Source organism: Mucor velutinosus (assembly GCF_035048745.1).
Source record: "Mucor velutinosus strain NIH1002 chromosome Unknown tig00001564, whole genome shotgun sequence".
In the NCBI taxonomy this organism is placed as follows: domain Eukaryota; kingdom Fungi; phylum Mucoromycota; class Mucoromycetes; order Mucorales; family Mucoraceae; genus Mucor; species Mucor velutinosus.
In genome coordinates, this window is record NW_027041906.1 from 2813873 (window position 1) to 2836904 (window position 23032).

General features: G+C 40.5%; 7 protein-coding genes across 7 annotated transcripts; 5 read left to right on the plus strand and 2 right to left on the minus strand.

Moving 5' to 3' along the window:
- Positions 1 to 28: 28 nt before the first annotated feature.
- On the plus strand, positions 29 to 2522 carry ATC70_011215 (uncharacterized protein; the record flags this gene model as incomplete). The annotated part of the gene is made up of 6 exons (XM_064830409.1): positions 29 to 160; positions 223 to 1035; positions 1125 to 1173; positions 1241 to 1614; positions 1670 to 2131; positions 2193 to 2522. 6 exons carry the CDS (start codon positions 29 to 31, stop codon positions 2520 to 2522), a joined length of 2160 nt encoding a protein of 719 aa, XP_064682911.1.
- A 923-nt stretch (positions 2523 to 3445) lies between these two features.
- Positions 3446 to 9087, plus strand: CNS1 (HSP70/90 co-chaperone; the record flags this gene model as incomplete). Its single annotated transcript, XM_064830410.1, has 11 exons — positions 3446 to 3475; positions 3535 to 3625; positions 3690 to 3700; positions 3762 to 3839; positions 3896 to 3937; positions 3988 to 5203; positions 5261 to 5293; positions 5352 to 5969; positions 6035 to 6598; positions 6652 to 6934; positions 6987 to 9087. 11 exons carry the CDS (start codon positions 3446 to 3448, stop codon positions 9085 to 9087), a joined length of 5067 nt encoding a protein of 1688 aa, XP_064682912.1.
- A 1648-nt stretch (positions 9088 to 10735) lies between these two features.
- ATC70_011217 (uncharacterized protein) lies at positions 10736 to 12171 on the minus strand (the record flags this gene model as incomplete). The annotated part of the gene is made up of 3 exons (XM_064830411.1): positions 10736 to 11163; positions 11226 to 11912; positions 11964 to 12171. The coding sequence occupies 3 exons, from the start codon at positions 12169 to 12171 to the stop codon at positions 10736 to 10738; spliced, it is 1323 nt and encodes a 440-aa protein (XP_064682913.1).
- Positions 12172 to 13159: 988 nt separating this feature from the next.
- ATC70_011218 (uncharacterized protein) lies at positions 13160 to 14420 on the minus strand (the record flags this gene model as incomplete). Its single annotated transcript, XM_064830412.1, has 5 exons — positions 13160 to 13357; positions 13412 to 13493; positions 13549 to 13634; positions 13698 to 13874; positions 14256 to 14420. The coding sequence occupies 5 exons, from the start codon at positions 14418 to 14420 to the stop codon at positions 13160 to 13162; spliced, it is 708 nt and encodes a 235-aa protein (XP_064682914.1).
- A 382-nt stretch (positions 14421 to 14802) lies between these two features.
- Positions 14803 to 16432, plus strand: ATC70_011219 (uncharacterized protein; the record flags this gene model as incomplete). The annotated part of the gene is made up of 4 exons (XM_064830413.1): positions 14803 to 15073; positions 15130 to 15270; positions 15327 to 15649; positions 15704 to 16432. The coding sequence occupies 4 exons, from the start codon at positions 14803 to 14805 to the stop codon at positions 16430 to 16432; spliced, it is 1464 nt and encodes a 487-aa protein (XP_064682915.1).
- Positions 16433 to 19733: 3301 nt separating this feature from the next.
- FAA2_5 (medium-chain fatty acid-CoA ligase faa2) lies at positions 19734 to 20637 on the plus strand (the record flags this gene model as incomplete). The annotated part of the gene is made up of 6 exons (XM_064830414.1): positions 19734 to 19799; positions 19862 to 19948; positions 20001 to 20087; positions 20140 to 20238; positions 20288 to 20430; positions 20490 to 20637. The coding sequence occupies 6 exons, from the start codon at positions 19734 to 19736 to the stop codon at positions 20635 to 20637; spliced, it is 630 nt and encodes a 209-aa protein (XP_064682916.1).
- Positions 20638 to 21246: 609 nt separating this feature from the next.
- On the plus strand, positions 21247 to 22724 carry ATC70_011221 (uncharacterized protein; the record flags this gene model as incomplete). Its single annotated transcript, XM_064830415.1, has 3 exons — positions 21247 to 22323; positions 22380 to 22486; positions 22556 to 22724. 3 exons carry the CDS (start codon positions 21247 to 21249, stop codon positions 22722 to 22724), a joined length of 1353 nt encoding a protein of 450 aa, XP_064682917.1.
- Positions 22725 to 23032: the final 308 nt, after the last annotated feature.

Consider the following 23032-nt stretch of genomic DNA (forward strand, 5'->3'; position numbering starts at 1 on the left):
TCTCTCTCTCTCTCTCTCTCTCTTCAAAATGACAATTCGCTTTACTGATGAACCCACTGATGGCCAAACCTTCCAGTACCAAAATCAATTACCCAAGTTACCTATTCCCGAGCTCGAGGATACTGCCAGGAGATACTTGGCTGCAGTCAAGCCCTTACAGGTACATAATCTCGGTAAGAAACAAGTGCTGTATTCACATACTCATGCCCCTCATCTTTGCAGTCTCCTGAAGAGCATCAAGCCACTATACAATCCGTCCAAGAATTCATGAAGAAAGAGGGTCCTTTGTTGCAAGAAAAGCTAAAGACCTATGCTACGGACAAATCATCCTACATTGAAGAGTTCTGGTACGACTCTTATCTCCACTACACCGACCCGGTGGTCCTTAACCTCAACCCCTTCTTCTTGCTTGAAGACGACCCAACGCCTCTCCGTAACGACCAAGTGATCCGCGCCTCCTCTCTCATCTACTCTACCTTGACCTTTGTGCATGCTCTCAAGACAAGACATTTGGAGCCAGATGTATTCCGTGGCATTCCTCTCTGTATGTCGCAATTCAGTCGTCTGTTTGCTACTGCCCGCGTGCCTACTGAAAACGGCTGCTACATTGCTCCCAACAACGAGATCAACGGTCGCCACATTGTCGTCATGTCTCACTCTCAGTTCTATCACTTTGAAGTGTTTGATGAATCTGGTGATTTTGTCTTGACAGAGAAGGAGATTGCTGCTAATTTGAGAGCCATTTTGCGTGATTCTGCACAGACGCCTATTGCTGACATTGCCAAAAATGCAGTTGGCATCCTGACTACCGAGAACCGTCGTAATTGGGCCAAACTGAGAACCCAACTCAAGAGTGACCCCGTCAATCGTGAATCACTCAAGGTGGTTGACGGCGCCTTGTTCATTGTGTGTCTTGATCACGTTCAGCCTACATCATCTGAAGAATTGAGTAACAACATGCTGTGTGGCACTTACAATTTAGATCAGGGATTGCAAGTGGGTACCTGCACTAATCGATGGTATGATAAACTCCAGGTAAATATAAATCGAATGCTTTTTTTTTTCTTGTAATTTCCCCACATTTTTGTGCGACGGTATTGCTTACGAAATCCCATCTTTATTAGATCATTGTTTGTCAAAACGGTAGTGCGGGTATAAATTTCGAACACACAGGTAATCAAGAAGAAAAACAAGATGTGGGGTAATCCAATCACATACTCACCGTGTAACAATCCAATAGGCGTAGATGGCCATACGGTTTTGCGTTACGTTTCTGATATATACACTGATACCATCTTGCGTTTCGCAAAGACTATTAATAGTCAAACGCAATCCATTTTCCACAATTATCGTCAACGAAGAGAGAGTCATAATACCAACGCTGCTGCACCTCGTGATAGAGCTGGCTCCACTGGAAGCGCTACGGGTTATTTCGACCACAATCCTCGCAAGATTGAATGGAACATGACAGAGGAGGTCGAGCTGGGTGTTCGCTTTGCTGAGACAAGACTGAGCGATCTCATCTTGCAAAATGAAGTCAAGGTACTCGAGTTTAACGACTACGGCAAAAACTTTATTACTGATATGAAAATGAGTCCCGATGCATTTGTTCAGGTATGGTTGCACCTTACAAGTGGTTGAAATCATGTACGCTAATTTGAATAATTAGATGGCTATTCAAGCTGCCTACTATGGCCTCTATGGTAAATCCGAGTGCACTTACGAACCTGCCATGACGAAAACGTTCTTGCATGGCCGCACTGAAGCCATTCGCTCTGTCACCGCTGAGTCCACCAAGTTTGTTCAAAACTTTTACTCCAGCACTGCTTCTGCCTATGAGAAATTGAACTCGCTGCGTCAGGCATTAAAGACACATACCAACATCACCCGTGAATGCTCCAAGGGCCAAGGCCAAGACCGCCATCTTTATGCTTTAGAGTGTGTCTGGGACAGACTTTACAAGAATGAAAAGAAGCCTCAGATCTTTACTGATGGCGGCTGGAAGACATTGAACAATACCGTCATCAGCACATCCAACTGTGGTAATCCTGCTCTTCGCTTGTTTGGCTTTGGTCCCGTTGTTTCCAATGGGTTTGGTATTGGCTATATCATCAAAGAAGACCGCATCTCGGTAAGTGCCATTAGATTCACTGTGTAGCATACAAAAAATAGCTGATACATTTGCTTCCTAGTTTGTTGCCTCTTCCAAGCATCGTCAAACAGAACGCTTCTTGCAGACATTGAAAAAGTTCTTGAACGACATCAAGACTATGCTGTTGAAGGAAAAATACCCTGGTGGTGTCTCCCAACGTCAACGTATTCTTGCTCTTGAGGAACAGGCATATCAATTACAAAATGATGGCTACAGCTACTTTGATAATGGCTACGAGCCTGCTGCAAGTGACCATACTTTGTCTGATGGTGCTGGTTCACCTACTACCACAAATGATAGTGGTATGTCCCCTACAAGAACGAGTCGCAAGATTGGTAAGCGTTTGGTTATTCGCGAGAGTGATGACTAAACAGCCCAGCAACTGTATAGTAGTAGACGTCAATGCTACGAACGTCATTGTATTATGTATTATCATGTCAATTAAATTTACATCTTTTATACATCAATCAAAGCATTTACTTGCTGTCCTACTCAGACATTGCCGTCGACATTTCACTTGCAATACATCGATTAGCAAGAAGCAAGGCGCTATCGAATAGAACCGCCATGCAAAAAAAAAAATGCCTACTACATTCATGCTGCTTGGACGAAAGAGGTGCTCCAGGGGCTGTTGGAGCAATCAAGAGGCAAGCCTCTATTGTCAAGTGCCAACAAAAGCGATCATAAATCACAGCATCATCTCCTTAAGGCATACATGATCTGGCTACTACTTTTAATCCATATCTTGATGAGATGCTCTCATGTTCATACGAATGTGGCTTACAGTGCTAGCTATGGCTTTCTGTCCTGATGATGATAATTGATTGCAGTGAACATGGCAGCCTCTGATTCGATGCTCCAACACATGGTGTTGTTGGTCTGTATGACAATGCATTCGCCAGCTGGAATTAAAGGGGATATTGACATGTTTGCTGGATATAGATGTATAGCAGTAAAGAGAGGATAAATCATCATGTTGGTTTAAATCCTGATGAGCTTCACAAAGGGCATCATTTGCACGTCACCTCAGACTTAATTACTACTGTTTACAACATATGTTTAGTGGCACCATCTTTTTTTTTTTTTTTTACCCTCTGGTAATTCTGGAATAAAGCTGAGCTCAACCTAAAACATCTTACTCTTTTTCTTCTGTATTTTTTTTTTTTTTTTATTTCTTAAAAAAAAACTCTGTCTCTATAAATATATATATATATAAAAAAAAAAGCACTGACAACATCCTCTAAATCAGTCGAAAACCATTCGAGATTTCACACTCTTTGAGGCAAGCTTTCAATGCTAAACATTGCTCCATACATTGCTAAAGTAAGCTGTCCCCCATATGTCGGTTCAATGCTTTAAACTCAACTCTGGATGTTGTGTAGTATGTAAGATCTTTACATGCTCATCAAGAGCAACTAAAGATTCCCTATAGTCAATCTCAATTTGGTGTCGTTCTTATGGTTGATATCGTTGGTACGTCAACATGTATACCACATTCGCTTTGCCATGATGATTAAACGATTTTTTTGGGTTCTAGGTTTCAGTGCTGTAAGATGTCATACAATAGCAATCATATACTATGTCCACGTCTCACACCATCTATTCATAGTTAACCACCATCGCTGCCGAGAAAGGAGATTCTGGTGCCGAGGCTATTGCCCTCGAAATTGGTGCCTATATGGGAGAGGTATGATATCATGCAATAAACAATAATTAGTCAATTAAGCTAATACCCAAAAATAGTGCATTGAGATTATTGAGCATTTCGGTGGTGATGTAGTCAAGGTAGGTTGAGGTTGAGGCTTCATGAGCGGTATGGGCTAAATAGATTGTAGTTTCTCGGCGATGCTGTGCTCGTTAGCTTCCAGCCGAATAACTTTGAGGATGAGGATGATGTATACATCGACGATTCAAGCAAAGAGAAATCAGCCCGCCAAAAGAACTTACTCGTGCGCCGAGCAGTAGAATGTGGACTCCAATTACTCGCCAGACAATCACATTATCGAGTCTATTTGACAGCAGAGGAGAGATCAAAGCACAGATCATCACTCACAGGGGAAATTGATCGACGAGGGATCCAGGATAAAGATCAGCGGTTTTTCTTGTTTGATGCCAGTGGTCATTCCACTGACAGCGAAGGCTCTGTTTCTCGAGACAGCCTCCACATGTCGTCCGTTTTAGACCTGGATCATAGCTACGCAGAGGAGTATTCAACAGCGTTCAATTTTTGGAATTGTATACCAGCATTGTTTGGGAAAAGTAGACAAAACAGAGTTTATGCAACCCGAAGACAAAGTGATACAAGTGAAACGACCAAGGGAGAACCTGATGCCATTGATTTAGAGTTACACATAGCATTGTCTTGTGGAGAAATTACAAATGTTATACTGGGTGATATGAAAGCGACACCAAACGAGTTGACTAAAAAGCAAAAGCGATTCTCCTATGTGAGCCCCAATGGCACTGAAAATAATCTGGATTCGACTCTGGAGTACACTGGAAGATTGGAATACGCAATTTGTGGACCAGCTGTGGAATCTCTAGAAGACGCTTTATCAGCTGCAAAAGCTGGCGAAATGAGTATCACCCCAGAGGCTTTCAAGCTCTTCCAGAACCAAACCATGGGCTTATCGTACGAGAAAAGAGATCAGTTCTTCGTGGTCAAGAGCTCAGATGCGACCGCACCAAAGAAGAGCGGACGCCATCAGCATACAGGCAAAAGTGGAGCACCGTACGCCAACTATTTAGCAGACAGACCTGGATTAATGATCCGTGCAGCCACTCTCAACATTGAGCCATTGATACCCCGTACTCGAGATACATCTTATTTGGAATTGTCATCTGATCCCAACCCCAACTACCTCAAATATATCAACCGCAGCGCTTTGTATAGACTTCAGCATAGTCCTGACGATAATTTTCCTGCTCAATTCAGAGATGCAACCATTATGTTTATCAGTTTGGGTAAACTGAATGTAGCGACATCAGAAGGTGTGAAGATTGCGCAAAAAGCGACATTTACAACCATCCAAACACTGGTGAAGTATGAAGGTAATGTGATCGAAAAGAAGTGGATATAGTAATGGGGGCACTGAAATAGAGATATAGGTATTTTACAGCAGTTTGCAGTGGACGACAAAGGTAGGCTACTCTAATATGTGACACTCTATGAACGCCTGTTCACCGTTCGAGTTTACAGGTGCTACTCTGTTGGCTGTATTTGGTCTTCCACCATTATCCCATGAAAGAGAAGCAGTGTTTGCAGCCAAAGCAGCCATTGATTTGCGAGAAAGTTTTATGGAATTCCTGGATGATTTCGCCATCTCTCTCTCAACCGGTATTATTTTCAACTCTGTCTTACCTCAAGGCAACCCCTATAGAAGAGATCCAGCGATTGCCGGCGATACCATCATCCTGGCCGTGCGAATGTTGAAATTCCCATTTTCCAAGAAACACATTGTCTGTGATTTTGAAACAAAGCAGCAAATTGGAAGAGCTTGTGATTTCGAGGACTATGGAGAGAAGTTTGTCAAGGGCAAAGTGAAACCTGTGCCTATCTACGGTATTTTGCGATTTGCAGCTGTCAAAACCAAGCGCATCTCGACACAAAGCCAAGAAAAGAACTCTGACTTTATCGGCTATAGATCGGAAATGGGTGCTGCTACCGAATTTGTAGATGAATGGGGAGAAGCACCAAATCACCACCTATTGATTATCTCTGGCCCCTCAGGTGTTGGTAAAAGTTTCTTTTGTCATGCTCTGAGTAAAAAAATCACATCTCCTAGTACAAATTGCTGCTGGTCATCGTCCACTGAAGGTAAAAAAAAAAAAAAAAAAGAAACACAAGCAGAGGTGATGAATGCTCATGCCAAAATTATCTAGTTGAAAAAAGCTCCAAATACTATCTCGTCAAAAACATCTTATTGGCCTTGTTTGATATCATTGATTCGGATCAGGTACCACAAAACACCAAACGAAAAGTCCCCTACTTGAGTGGCTCAGGAGGCGTTCATATCGATTCTGCCCACTCTTACTCAAACGGTGAAGCATCTGTCTCATCATCCACATCATCGGTGCTACCGTCACCCACAACCACCAAGGAAAACAGTAGCAATAACAACCAACTTGCCGACACAGTGCACCAAATGTCAACACACTCCAATATTTCACGAAACTCTACCGCCGAACCAGAAATACAACACCCTGAAACTTCAAATGAAATTACAGAGCTTATCACTCGTTGCCTTCATATCTGCGGTGAAGAGGACGGGCTACTACCATTGTTCAAAGTGATTTTCGCGGCACTGGCAGATTTACCAGACAACAGATATACCCAGCGCTTGGATGGACGTGGTAGAGATATCTTGCTCACAGGTGTTATTACGCGTATGATTCGTCATGTGTCTGAACATGTCGGCCTTGTGTTTATATCAGACGATGTACAATGTAAGTGAACGAGCGTCTACCGCAATGCACAGTGCACTCACGCTGTTTTTAAGGGGCTGACTCTGCTTCCATCCGTTTACTGCAGCACATTCATGAACATTGTCAGCGCGTTTTACTGGTATTGGCAACGCGTCCTGTGAAAGACTACAATGTCACTTTCATCAACGATTTTCGAGAGACTGGGTACTCTGAAGAGATTGATTTGAACGGCTTGGGAGCTACAGAGATTGGTGAGATTATCTTACAGACCTTCCAAACTGCCGGTGTTACTAGTGTGAGTCCTGAAATTGTCAGAGTCATTCAAAAGCGTACTGCAGGGAATCCGCTCTATGTCAAGTAAGTTGATGCAAGCAAAGATGGCGTAACAGATGACTGATGCTCATTGTAGAAACATGGCTTTGATCCTCAAAGATTTCAATCATGTCACAGTAGTCGAGAGTGTCTTGGTGCCCAGCAGCAATCGGTTTGATCTGGAAGACTTGCTCGGCAATTTCGACTATAAGCGTATCATCAAAATGCAGTTTGACCGATTAGAAGGAAGCTTTCAAGAGTTCTTGACAGTCGCGAGTTGTCTGGATCAGTATTTCACCATTGAAGAAGTGCAGTCTGTGCTCAAGGAAAACAATACGGATTTCAAGCGCGCCAACCCTGATGAAGCGCGAGAGAAGATTGAAAAGTACGATTCTTATCACTTTATACAAAAGGCAGAGGACAGTATCCTAGGTGCTCAGGGCGACTACTACACATTTGCTCACATCACGATTCCTCAAAGCATCTACGATATGGTCTCGTATGGAACCCGCATTTTGTTGCATCGTCTGTTGGCCAAATACTATGAGAGTCAATTAACCCGGGAAAACTACACAGACCTGCTTTCAAAGGTTACTCGCCATTACTTGCAAACAGATTGGCTCGATAAACAGCTGTACTACTTGGAAGCTTTAGCAGATCTCAACATCAAATCCTACCTGTTGCCTGAAGCTACTGGCAACTTGGAAAGAATCGTCAAAATCCTGGACGGAAACCCTAATTTAGCTGCTCAGTTTGGCCGCATCCATCAGAGTGACATCTACCGACGTCTAGGTATGTGCTTTACGATGCGCACAAAGCTCAAGGAAGGTGAACGTTTCTTGTATCATGCACTGGATTGTTTGGGAGAACCGTGGCCTCAAAGCGAACCCGAGTTTTTATTTAAGTTTTGGATGAACCGACTAGCGCAATACAGACATCGCAAGTTACCCGTGTTCCGCAAATTTGACAAGAAGGACATCAAGAAAGAGATTGGAAAAAGAGTAGTGGAAATTATGGCACAACTCTCCAACATTTACTTTTATACAGGAAAGGGTCGTGCATTTGTGTATACGTGTCTGGTGGGTCTCAACGCATGTGAACGCTTGAATGAAGTGGGTCCCAATTATACTTTGTTTCTAGCAAGAAATTCGTTGTTGAGCTGGCTCAATGATGAAAAGGAGCAAAGTATCTTTTATATTACTAAAGCGCTTCGATACATGGATGAGAAGAACGATGCTGATACGCTGACTATTTGCTCCCATCTGTGTTTTGCTGCTGGCAAGTTCAAGAACGCAAGAGACTTACTATACCAATCCATTGATGCAGTCAAAACGCTGGGCGTGGTAACTGACTGTCAAGCGTTTTATCGGTCGGTGGGCCTTGTGATCACCATGCGTATCTTTGAAGGCACTCTGGACAACTCGCCCGAGGATTTGGTGTTACTGAAACAAATGGCGAATACTGCGCATAGCAATTGTGATTTCGAAGCAGAGATCTGGCTAGGTGTATACAATGTCGGTAATGCACTCATTATGGATCGACTTCGTGAATGTGAGCCCTTTGTAGCGCTTTTGGAAACCCATTTGAAGCAATCTGCGGACTACAACCGCATAGCTATTCATGGTACCTTGCTTTGTTACTATGCTAGAACCCGCAATTACGAGTACGCTCGCAGACACACGCGAAGTCTGGTGGCTATTTTGCCTCTTTTGACCGTGACACCCAACATATTCCCAATTTTTGGTCTGATCTTTGCTACCATGGGCATGTATTGTTTAATTGAAGATGAGCAAGTTGATTTTGTATCATCGGGAAACTCCAAGAACTATGATCGATTTATTCTCGGTGTATCCAGAATCAATCATGCCTTTCAGCAGGTGAAATTCTGGGAGTTTACTCAACCGTGTTTGTATCTCGCACGAGCATTACCTTATATCAGTACTGGAAGAACGGTGGAAGGGTTCATGGTATTACAGCATGGTGTGCTCGAAATGCGTTTCATTCAAGAAATCAGGTTCCTGAAAGCTTATTATTGGGCGATGCTCGGTAAATATGCATTCACACCAGCAGATCGCATTGAATGGACACATCGTGCCAGAGCTGATTTTGTGGATCTCAAAATCCCGTATCATGTGTATTGTAATCCTGATCCAGCAAACTCTTACTCACGCAACATTCCAGCAGATCTGACTGCATAAATGCCATTCTATCTCTCTCTTTTTCCTTGTATATGTATATAGCCTTAATTTGTACTCCTCTACTGCCTTATTCCGTAATCCTAATAATAAATAATCATTATTCATCACCAAAACGCATATAATAAGGGATTTTCAGCTGCTATATTGGTTGTCAGAGAGTTAAGCGAAAGAAGCGCAAAATTTGAGCACCTCCTAGTAGTAGGCCGCTTCCTTCTTTTGGACCAACCCAACTTTCAGTGTGGTGTGATCCACTTTGAGCACAAAATTGATTATCCCATACAAATACAATCTTTTAATTACAAGCAACAACAGATTAATAGGTGAGGCGTTGGAAAACTTTATTATAGCCAAAAGCACACATTGCAGAAATCCCGTTGCGTATATGTACAAGATGATGTGTTGACAGTTCAGACTTTATAGGCTGTTACTATACGTCTATCCTTGCTAATGGTTAGTGAAAGCTCTAGTCTATTCTTTAGTTAGTTCATCTGATGTGCAATATGTTATGAAATTACTAAGAAGCTCTGACAGCACAGGTTAATGGTGGCTATGTGGCATCTCAATACAAGAGTCGCATTTGCATGAGAAATTAGCAGTAATTAAATTTTGCAGACACAAAAACATATAATTGAAATAGATTATAGTTGGTCTAAGCTATAATACTTTTCCGATTCGCTATGGCCCTTCTTCTTACGAACATCTAGTAGCAGCATGAACATTCCTCAGATTAAGGCACAAAGTTTGCCAGTGAAAAATATTAAATATCCGACTTTTTTTTTTTTTTTGCTCGAAATAGGAACTTCTGATCCAATTTCGACTTCTTTGATCTTTTTTGCAAAATTCGATTATACAAATAGTGATGACCAGCTCATAGTTCATTAAGCTTTCTTGGAGAACTGTTCAAGGCACATCTGATGGTACCAATATTGAAGCGTGTTTTATTCAAACTTATTGAGCAATGCATAAAAATACGAAATGAGGCTTTTGGTGGAAATGTTGAGATTTTGCATAACAAAACCTCACAAATGCTATTTCAAGGGTTGCGTCGAAGCGATAGAACCATCTTGAATTAATACATACCTTAGTAAAAGTCGTCGCTTTGGTGACCAAAAACGCGATCGTTTGATTTTCGATGAAAACCATGAGGTACCCCCTCATGGTTTTGAGGCGAAATTTGACGATGATTTTTCGGTCCCAAAAAACTGGAGCTAAGGTATCTGTGAGTAAATGCTAGTCGAAAGTAGCTGTTTGGGGCTATTCTGGCGGTCTGAAAAGGCTTATAACATGAGAAAACACGATTAAAATGCAGCCAATTTAAGTGATGTTTTGCTTACATTTGGGTAGCAAGAGGTGATACTGCTATGCTGTCTGTCCAAAAATGTGTTATTCTCATAGATACAGATATAAATCATCGTAAAAGAGCCAGATCTATAGTTACAGGTCATTCATATAGGCTTTTGCTGGCAAAATACTCTAGCCCAATCGTAGCTGCTTTAACAATGCTGGTATAGACAGCCGAAAAGAGACATGTATGAATATGTTTATTTCGAAATCTATAGTACAAGAGCAATTGCTAATTATAATGATAAGAGTAGAAGGAATTATTTACAGATAATATATAAAGGAGCAAAGGTATATACATTGCTAATCAAGCGATGGTGATCGATTCATAGTTGGGAAGTGAGGGTGATAATGTACACGGAGCACCTGTACGTAAGGCAGTTGTGTATGATGGAACTCGAGAAATATCAATACCCATCCATGGCAAGGGTTCGGGTGTCAAGAGGTCCTCTTCACTGAAACTGTTGCTATTAACAGAAGTGGATGACAAGGAAGATAAAGTGGAGTGTGAATCAGATGTCAAAATCAAAGCAGGAGGAACGGACGTAGCAGGAGGAGCGGGAGGAGGAGCAGCAGCAGCAGCAGATGGAGATACTTCACCCATTGCAATCATATGAGCCATGGTTTCTGCATCATAAGGGATAGACCACCAAGCATCTTCATAAGCAGGCAAGGTGTTGTCATCGTCCTCGGGGAGCATCGGGGCTATTACTACTGGAATAGCAGCTCGCAGCTCTAATAGGTTTCAGAATAAGTATCTTTTACGTGAATCGGTTAACGTATGCGTGGATATTTACCGGAAATATGACCATCCGAGTTTTGTAATGCAACCGTGAACTTGAGCTTATGTTTTACTTGTATCAACTCGCCACACATGTCATAATTGACAAGGTTCGTATCAGAAGGCACATGCAATAGCTCAGTCCTTGTCCAGCGACCGGTAGTTGAATCCAACGACAGGCGATCATCGCGGAGGTGGTTGATAATTCTTCCCTCGGTTTTATGGTGATCCAGAGTAGAGCAAGTAACATACTCTTTTAGTGAGCATGCAACCGACTTGATTTTAAGATGACGTGCAATTGGCATGAGATCAAACGAGATGGGGATCGATTTGTTTGAGCAGTAAACCTTGCTAGGGATACTGATGTCATAGGCGACCTTGTCTGCCCAGACATTTGAGATGATGACAGATTGGCTTAATTCAAGACAGGACGGTAACATGAGTCTGGTTACTTTGACAACTCGTTTATCGACATAATTCATGGAAAATGTAGGTCGATCGCAATAAGCTTTCAGACGGTATTGCACTTGACCCATTTTGTGATTCACGGTTTCTGGTAAGTTTCCCGGCAATGGTAATTCGAAATCCCATTTGTATTGACCTTGGCAAAGATGATGTGCTTTCTTTTTCAGCTCCAGAAATGTCCATTCTTTTTCAAGAATCTTGCGTTCTGCTCTATAATGCTTTTGGTGGGAGCCTTGGCCTGATTAAATCAGCACGCTGCCCTGAAGAAAGTGTGATTGTCCCTCCTTACCTTCACTCCAGTTAACATTTGTGGTGCCCATAAACTTCAAGGTGACTGATTTGACTTTGGTTTGCTCATGGCAGGTCAAGATAATGCTGCCTCGTAAGACGACACCGGCTGATTCTTCTGCTGTACCATGTAAGATTACTTGATTGTCATCCAAATGGATTCTAAATTCAGGTGCATGTGTTAGCTGCATTGGGTGAACATTCAACATTGTGTATTTGGTTGTATTATATAAATTGTATGCGTATAGGATGTGCTAAGGCTGACAAGATTGCCATTAAATCAAGAAACGAGAAAAAATGTACAGGGAGCATTGGAAACAAGGCCTCCCCTTTTATATTGGGAGATTTCGAAACCTTATGAAAATGGCCTCAGCTTTCCGAATGAGTATCCGGAAAAGGGTCATCTATAAATTAACTCACTTTCCACAATTATTATTCAAATGGTGTAACTTTGTGATTTCTATCAAACAGGAACACATTGCAATTCTAGCGCTTATGTCCATTATGAAGATAAATAGCTCAACTAAGTTTATATACGATTTTGTTTGCATTTCGTATTGTCTATTCCACGGCTAAATAATTCAATATTAATTTCGCCAATTTTGGAACAATTCTTCTCTTCACTTTTGAAATACCCAATCAACAAATTTCTGATTTGGAGATTCGAGGACAAACCAAATTATCTCGGGTTATCGTTTCTTCAATGACATTTCGTAAACGTAAATACACTGGGAGCTATTGGTTGGGCAGATGAAAAGCTAAAAAAAAAAATCCCTTGCCTTCTGATTCCCAAATTGCAAGGTGCTTGTTTATCGCTAAAAGTATCTGATCCCCTTGATATAGGCTGTCTCTTTCGTTTTGATGATCTGATGTTTTTGTGTGCTACAGAGACAGGTAGCACATAAAACTTCACCTGGTCACTGAGGTTTTTAATTCTTGTATTCTCACGCAAATTGTTATGTAACAAAAAGAGAGGCATTTCTCCATGTATCACCACATGTTGCCAATGTCAGGTCGTCAAAACCCTTTGTATTGTAAGCAGCAAAATCAGCTCAACTTGATTATTCGGAACTGGAGTTGAATGCTCTCAACCATTTGTATTACTTGAAACCCATCAACTCCATAACATCGAATGAACGGCCAATCCTTCCAGAATACAAATGTGCAAGATTGTGTCATTTTATTGATATTCTGATTTTACTGTGACATGGCTGATCTTTGATCAAGCATTGCATTCCAAGCATAGTTGGGAAGACGTAGCATGTTTTGAACCATCATCACCTCATAATCGGACTCGGGGTCTAGTGTTTCTGTTGTATTCCAAAACTCTTCAAATTCTGCGTCTTGACTCTCTTCTGCAGGTCGTATCCAGATTTCCTCTCTTAATCGTTTATGCTATAGCTGGCATTCAGTACATCTTATGCAATTGTAATATTTTGCACCATTTACCCTTTCTCTGTCCTCCTCCATTCTGCGAAGAATGTCTTCCTTGGAAAACGAGTCGGTAGTAATTGCTTGTGTGTGGTTTGAGCTGTTCTAGTTTAGCATAATTTCTCGCCTCAATTGCAATGCTATGGAACATTTACCTTGCAGCGCATTCTATCAAGGGCTTTTCGGCTTCTTCCAATACACTTGCTTCGAAATACTGCTTGCGTTTCCAATTATTTATAATCTATAGTGTGAACCGAAACACAGTACGTTAGTCATTGACCTCAATCATAAGTAACAAGCTTACCATTTGTGTATTTGGCACATTCAATACCCCCTTTGGTCCGTTAGCGACGACGGCATGTACAATTCTTGGCAGATCAGGCCGTGTCAAATCAATATAGCCCGAGTATCTTGACTTTTGGCTCGCCGAGAATATGGCATCCAGTACATATATTATATTTAACCTAGCGTTTAGCGACGCCTATTCATCATTTAGAAAAAATTAGGGAAAAACAGATGCAAACAAATAAAAGACGATTTAATGATTTGTATGTGTTTATGAATTTCTTTTGCATTATCTAACTTTACAGGGAGATCTATTCGACCAAACCCTATGCAAGAGAGTCATGACAGAGGACACAGAACGGTATATGGCTAACAACTTTCGGACGTACTAATCACATCCATCCTTCATCTCTCTCGTCATCACTGAGCAAATGCCATTATACAATTCATGTATCCCTGCTCATGAGCCTCTGCATTCCCTCCTCTCCTGTTTCCCTCCCAAATTGCATACGTAAAATCCAAGATGCTGGATCGAACTAGCCGATAAAAAAAAAAAAAAAAAGAAAACATATCTTACCTGTTCAAGTTGTTCAATGAGGCAGTTGTAGAGATCCTCACATAGATTTTTGTGTCGCATGGCATAGATTGCAACCTTGTGTATAGATTGTTGTGAGGCACTCACTTTCTTTAGCAGAGCTAAAAATGTCAAGCGGCATTCAAAGGGGTCTGATTCTTCTGACATGATAGTTTTTATATGAAAAAGAGTAAATAGTTGATGTAGATATCAAAAAGTGGAAGGAAGAGGCCTCGCGAAAAAATCGGTTTTAATCATTCTGATTCAAGATCCGATATGGCATCTTGGATCTCTTTCAGCTACATAAGCCCAAACAAACCATTTAGAAGCAGGCTTCTCCCATGATATGAGCAAATGGACTTCTACCAGCAATTCACAAGTGTACAAACCATATGCCTTACTATCATTGCATATAAAAACTGCTCCTTTCTATCAAGCAAACATCATGTAGCAAGGACTGCATTTGTGACCTCTTTGGGACATCCAGAACAATGGACAAGAAGAAAAAATCTGGCTACAAACAAAAATCTTTATACCTTTTACATTGAAAATGAAGCTGACAACTGAGGTGATATCTGAAATCTATCAAGACAAGCCACTCGAGGCTCTAAAGGAAGTCAATGTCTCCAAAAGAGAGATAGATCAAGTGGAAGACATCTCTGCTTGCAAGCAACTTCGCAAGCTTATTCTTGCGCATAATGATCTCGCTGATGAAAAGTCGATTGCAGGTTTAAAGAACCTCGATGAAATGATCCTTCTTAATCTCTCAAACAACAAGTTTAAGGATTTTACTGGATTTCAGCATTTCCAAAAGCTCAATGGTAAGGAATGCCTCATTAATCTATGAATCCTCATCACTGATTGCTGTTTGTTGTAGTCTTGAATGTCAGCCATAACGAATTAGTTCACATGAGTCCCCATATCACTCGTCTTAAGCAATTGAAGGCTCTTATACTGAACAATAACAACTTACTAGAAATTGAGAATATCGAGCCGTTATTGCAATTGAATACCTTGGGTAAGTAACATGTTCTGTACGTTGGCACTGCACGACAAGTTGACATGCAAATCTAGTCATCTCTCACAACAAGATCGATACTGTTCCTCGCTTATCCAGCCTTGCAGAATTGACCAAACTTTCAGCTGCACACAACCAACTCACCCAAGTGCCTGATCTATCACACAACCTTTTGCTAAAGGAGATTCGTCTGAACGATAACCTGATTACAGAGATACCCGAAACTTTAAGAAAATGTAACGCTATCGAGATTATGGATTTCGGTAATAATGGCATCAAGGATTGGAAGGATATTGCGCCTCTAGGCTCTTTGTTGAAACTTCATAGTTTGAATCTGAAGGGAAACCCTCTTGCAAACAAGAAAGATTATCTCGAAAAGGTGAATGTGAATACATGTCGACTACAGCCGTGTACTAATTCAAGGCTTCATTAGATTCTTGATCTCGTACCTTCACTCCGTATTCTGGATGGAGAACGATTTGATCCCAAATTTTTGGAGCGCAAGAAGAAGCAAAGAGAAAATCTCAACATTGTCGAAAAGAAACAACGTATGAAACGTATGAAACTTCAAAAGGAAAAGAAGGAGAAAAAGGCTCATGGCATTGTTGATGAAGACGGAGATGTGAAGATGACTGAAGCATCTGCTGTGGATGACAAGAAGAAGCGCAAGGTGAAGGGTACTGAAATTGCCAAGATCAAATCCAAACGTTCATCACCCAAGGCTGATGTTGAGGATGAGCCAGCATTGAAGAAGAAGAAGAAGACAGACGATGGCAAAGATCTGTTCTTCCTCAAGCCAGAAGATAAGCCTGCTGCTGAGAAGAAGGTCAAAGTTGTTAGGGCTGCTCCTGCTACAAAGAAGACGCTGGCCAAGAAAGATACCGTTGCTAAAAAGACTCATGCTACTGTCGCTGAGAAGCTTACTGTCGAAAAAGTCACTGCCGTGGAAGCACCTGTTCCTGTCACAAAGACTGCTGTACCTGCCATTGCTCAACCTGCTACAAAGGCTCAGACTGGTGTGGTGGGCGTTGTAGACAAGTCAAAGAAGATAAAGACTGCCAACAAAAAGACAACTGATATTGTTGCTGCTCTGGAAAGTGAGAGCAAAAAGAAGGAAGATAGCAGCACTGGCACTGGTTTAGACGTTGGCGGATGGGATTAATAGAGCTCATTTTTTCATAAGCATATCTTGTACAAAGTAATAAAGAACACATTAGATCATCGACTCAACCCTCCTCAAATGAGATTGGAACCAATTATTGGTTAAACTAGACGTACTCAGAATCTACCTACTGTCAACGAGATTGCAGCCATCATTCTTAATGAATACTCTGATACAAGTTTTAAAGATATCCTCATCACATACCTGAATAGCCTTTCAGCCAATGGCAATAGTTTCTTTTAAACGAATCAATAAACTGTGTACTGCCTACATGCCATCTAATATATATCCTGTAAAGCATTCAAACAAAGTAGACAAACAAATTTTATCCTTTCAAAAATTTAAAGAATTGAGTACCCTACAACAAGGTGAATAAACCACCAGCCAAGTCGGCATTGGGGAGGGTGTTTGGAGGAGGTATTAAGTCTATCCATCAAGAGCATAACGCATCTAATTCAACATTTGGTAACATTGACCTATGAGGCGGTTTTACCGTAGCCAAGTGAAGGTGCAAAACCATGGCAACTAAGCATGTAACCCAACATTTGGTAATATTAATCTTTAAGGGTTTACCGTAGCGAAACGAAGGTGCATAACCATAGTATTCAAGCAGCAAATTCGTTTTTTCATTTCCATTGTTAATAAACTTACCAACAACATAACGCATCAAAATTTGCATGAGTCAGCTTTACCAAAATCAATTTTCCTCTTATTCGAATTAAAAATTACACAGGCTATGGAACTACCTTTCCAGTAAATTATAGTTACCAAAGATGTGATTCATGCCGTGTAAATAAAAGCTCTAATAAAGCAAACCACAGCCAGCATGGATAGTTTTCCAGCCTTCATATCTTGACATGTAGACCTTTCTGAGCCACTGGAATGACATCCAACAATTGTACTTGAGTAGCAGTAACTTCCTGACACCTTTGCTTAACTTTTTGAAGACCCAAAAATACATGGCTAAAAATCGCCTCAAAACCATGAGGTACCCCTCATGGTTTTCATTAAAAATCAAACGATCGCATTTTTCACCTTGAAAATGAAAGCTTTTATTAAGGCATATATCAAATCAAAATGTTTCTCTCGATCCAAAGTAACCTCGGAAACCACTTTTATGAGGTCTTTGTATACAAAATTTTGACATTTTGGCCTAAAAACTTATTCCTTATTTTCTGGAATTGCTCAGTAAGTTTATTCAAAACATCTATTTTACTTGGCACCATTGGAAGCGTCTTGAAAAGTACTCCAAGGATGTATTAGGAAGCATAAGGTGATCATTACGATTTATATAGTCGAATTTCTTAGAATAGATTAAAGAAGTCGAAAAAAGACGAAATCTGTCCAATCGTGAGCAAAAAAAAAAAAAAAAAAAAAACCTGAGTTTCAATAAATTTTAGCAGGCGGCGCTGCTGCTGGCTGACCCAAGCACCTTTCTGGTGATGCCAATAATGATTTCGATGCTGATTAAACAGCAATCATAGAAATGAAAGGACAATTGATTAGCTCAAATACTTCTTCTGGAGATTTTTATCTCATAAAAATGTCTTTTGCAATAACAATATCTTAAAAAGGTTGCTGTACATCTTACACAAGTCCTGTATTTACAGATGACCAGGTTTATGCCGCCATATCAAGAGCAACATCAGCGATTGGATACCTCCCCCTCCTAACAAAATATTTTCGGTGAGAGCCCACAGGGCGACGCCGTCATCGAGCGTAGCGAGATTGATCGGCTATTGTTGAAATACTGCAAATCATGAACAGGAAGTTGCGATTACACCATAATAACATAATGAATTTATAGTCCATACATACTTTTACAATCCTACTATGGAAAATGCGTTTGTCAGTCATGGTTCATATATGATTAGAGATTTTATATTAATCAGCAATCGAGTTTCTTCTGACATTTTAGTTATTAATAACTTTGCAATATAAGCTAATGGCCCGTGGTAGCGTGAGCCATCTGAAAGCAGGTTGGTTCCCACCGAAGCATAAACACTCGTATATTTTAGTAATGGACCAGGTCGACCGGTGTTGTCATGTATCACATTCCATGCAAAGCAAAAGAAAGCGTTCGATCTAAGCGGTAATTCATTCAAATTCATGATCTTCATTTAATCAGCATTTCATTCATCATTGTCATCATCAGAAAGGCAATTTAGTCAACCAGTAGCGACAAAATACATTAAGACTCAGAGACGTTTTTTCTGCTCAAGATTGGCCAGCTTTTGTTTTTCTTCGACTTCTTTAATCTATTCTGTGAGATTTGACTATATAAGTTGTGATAATTAGTTGGTACTTCCTAATACGTTCTTGGAGTACTTTTCAAGGCGCTTCCAATGGTGTCAAGTAAGATAAATGCTTTGACTGAACTTATCGAGCAATTTATGAAAATACGAAAACAAATTTCTGGCTAAAAAGTTGAAATCTTATAAAGGTCCCATAAAAGTGGTTGCAGGAGTTGCTTTTGATTGAGAGAAACATTTTGATTCAATATATGCCTTAGTAAAAGCTTTCATTTTCAAGGTGAAAATTGCGATCGTTTGATTTTTAATGAAAACCATGAAGGGTACCTGATGGTTTTGAGGCGATTTTTAGCCATGTATTTTTGGGTCTTCAAAAAGTTAAGCAAAGGTGTCAGGAAGTTACTGCTACTCGAGTACAATCGTTTGGCGTCATTCCAGTTATTCAGAATGGCCTAAGTCTCAAGATACCGAGGCTTAAAAACTGTAAATTTTGGCTCTGTTTTATAGATTTGCCTGTACCATGGAGTAGCTTACTTCTATTAGGTGGCATCCATCCGCTACTGCCAAGTTTTGTGACGTGCGCGTTAGTTGCATTGTTGCATCAAGCATCTCATGCGCAACACAGTGTAATTTCAACTCTTTTTTTTCGTGGATTTTCCGAGATCCTACTATTTTACATATGCACAAGATCGAAGAAAATGAGACAGCAGTAATATGTAAAAGCCAAATGTATGTGCACGAGTATGTAATGTCTATTGTGTAGGTCAAACAAAGAGAATGGCTACTTCATGATATAATTCCACCGATGTTGAAAAAGATCAAAGTGCAGCTCGAGGTAATATCTGATAGTAGATAATATTACCATGTCTAAGCGTGAATATAATAAACTAGAAAAGTCAAAACATCCTGACAAGCCAAAGTAACTATGCCAATATGCATTTTTTGTTATAACGCTTGCTAATAGATGCAAATCAGCCAAGACAGATTCACTACCACTAACACAGTGAGAATTATGAAACAGACACAAAGCGCATATATCTGGTGCTAATATGAGGGATAGACATGAAACGATTAAAGGATTTATCACATTGACTGGCTCACATATTACAAAAGCGGTACCCGTTGACATGATATAATGAAACGAGAATTGATATTAACGTTAAATCTCATCATTTAGGAGCTTCAGATCAAACTGGCAAACTACCATCAAGACTCACCGATCAAAGCGACCATCACCAGTTCGGTGCCTTACTTTCTGGAGCAGGTAAAGATAGTCGTTGATGCTTGAGATTGAATTGAAATTAATGGCTTTACAGGCACAGCAAGCTATCAACTATATATCGTTGGCTATGAATCGAGTAGAAGCGTTTACGATACCATCATATAAACAAGCGACTATTGAGGTATATGTGTGTGCAGTATGCTGATTTGATTTGACCAACATGACGTTGCTAGCTTTTGGAGGACATGTATCAATACGTGGACCGTGCACTCCATGCGTTTGATTACCCGAATGAAGCACTCTTATTCCCTTATAAAGTGTGCCATCCCAAGGTAAGATTGAATCTAGATAACAAGCCATACTCTATTAAGGCACACCCAGTTCTTTAGCCCGCCATTGAAGCAAGAGTTGGTGATTGAATTCTGCATCCAAGATGTGTACATTGCATGCAACATTTATGCTCTTGATTACAATTTTTTAAAGCACGGTGCCAAAGCGGGATCTGACAACCAACACTCGTTTGTGTAAGTGCATCTAATCATAGTAAAGCAAAACACATGGTTTTTTTGACACTGAAATATAGAACCTATAAGGATAAACCTGTCATGATCTTGGAAGAAGTCAAGACACAGACACAATCGCCTACTTTAACCGAATTGAAGGGCACGTTGAAGCTTGTCTTGGAATGGTGCCAAACTTACAAGCAGATGCTGCTTCAGATTGAAGTATGAAACTGATAGCCAAATAGACTTTTTTGTTTATTTTAAATTAAATCGTTGAAATTGGGTCGAGTGTATATACAAAAATAGTTTGTTGAGCAGGTTACGCACTAACTTGTCAATCACATGAATATGTGTTTGGCACTGGAACTGGTAGATGCATCTAGTCGCTGGTCCACTGGCAGATCCTGTATCTATATGAGACATTGCATTCAGCAGATCTCTTGCCCTCGCAAGAAATGAGTCTCCCTGTAGTATTTGTTTATAGGCACACACACACAAACACTAATATAATATAATTTAGCTTTATATTGCTTTGTTTGTTTACGGCCTAATAAATGGTGATGAATGTTTGACTAGTGCAGAAAGGTATGATAGGTATGCTACTATCGTCTGCATCATCTGCCTAGCTCCGCCTGCAATTTATGAGACACACAGGGTGTTTCTTCGTTTCAGTTGTCAGGGCATCCTATTTAGTCAAGCAGGCCAGAAGCATCGCCTTCCATATTTGTTCACATTAACTTCATATGAATGCATTAAAATGATCTTATATAGCTTCTATCTTTCTTGTTTCTTTTCGTTGTTGTTCTTTTTCTCAATTCCTCGCCTAGCTCTCAAATTATGTCACATCAATACATCAAAACTGATCCTGCTCTCCAAGAAGATCAAGAGGATTTACTCATGTCGTATCTAAACTCTGATTACATGGCGCCTTCAGTAGCTTCACCGACTCCAGCAACTCCCAAAGTCAACTCGATCCAAGAGACGAAATACTCAGCTTCAATGACTTCTTTGGACTTTGATGGCAATGTAGAAGAGTACTGGCAGTCAACTCCCTCAACTCCTAATGACGATTTGTTCCGTCAGCAGCAAGCAATTGCCTCTTGTTTTCATCCCAATGTCTTGAACGGTAACTTGCAATATGTCATTCCTAGCCACGATCAGATGCAACAGCAATCAATTGGTGCGTATATAGGCAACGCACTCACCACGAGTATGATGTACGCACCTCAATATTACCCTGCGCAGCACAGCAATCACCTCTTACAACAACAGCCTGCATCTCCAAGGTCTTTAAGCTCCTACTCGTCGTCTTCTTCCGAAAATGAGCAGCCTAGAAAGAAGCGTGGACGAAAGAAGCGTGTTTCATGTCATAGTGTGGCGTCTTCCACTAGTCGTGGAAGCCTGACACCGCCACCTACACAATCTTTGACTACACCGGCTGCCATTGCGCCTGCTCCCATGAAGCATCTGCCTATTATCTTGCCTGCAGCCAGCACCAACAACAGCCACGCATTACATCAAAACACTGTTACAAAGCAAGAATCCGTCATTACAAAAAAGGAAACCTTGATTGAGGCAGAAGTGTCCCAGATTCTCAAGCAAGGCACTGCTGCTACTAAATCACCTGCTCCTGTTGTCAATTCCAACGCAGATTTACAAAAGGCAGCTACCATTGCAAAACGTCAAGAAAGGCTAATCAAGAACAGAGCTGCAGCTTTACTTTCTCGTAAAAGAAAGCGAGAGCACTTATCTGCTTTGGAAGAGCAATGCGCGGATCTCACAAGTGTGAATCAGAATTTATTGGATAAGGTTTCGCAATTGGAAAAGGAGAACATGGAATTGAAAAAGAGGTTGGACGGAAAACAACAACCAAATGTTACAGTGGAGAAATTGGGTGGCGATCTTTTGTCTATGGTAAATGAATCAGAGTAATATGCTTGATGAATGCCGCTTGCTCAAAAACTGAATAGATGATTTTGTGCTATGTGGTCTTTATCATGTCGTTTTCTTCGTACCCTGCTGAAGGATTGGGAGGTTTATTCACAAATACTAAACTAGCTTATGATTTAATTGAAAGGTAAAAGGATTATCAGTATAACCATAGAAAACAAGCACTAACTGTGTGTCTTTATTTACGGTAATTTAGCTCTTCTTCTTCTACATTGGTGGCTGCCACTACTACTAATGGTTTCCAGTTAGGGCCATATCACCAAGAATGTACATCTGATAAACATAAACAAACATTTGTAGTGGCATCGACAAAAAAAAGAACGAATCTTGAAAACAGAGGTCGATTCCAAAGAGTGCCACTATAATTTAGTTTCATATGTACATCTTTATTTCATTATTCTATTTAATTCTATATTTTTTAATATCTGCTAAAATGTATACATCCCACTCACCCATAATGCACAAGAACCTCTTTTTATACATATTATCTAAGAACGACCCCCTTAGGAAGGGAAAATAGTGTAACAAATACAATAAACATCTGCATGTAACCACAATACAAGGCAAAGATGTATTTTTTGTGCTCTTAAAAGTTCATTGAGTGTTAGCTATTCAAGTATAGATGTTCCTTTAATGCTGTAATCGATTTCATATAGCAACATCCAAGTGTATC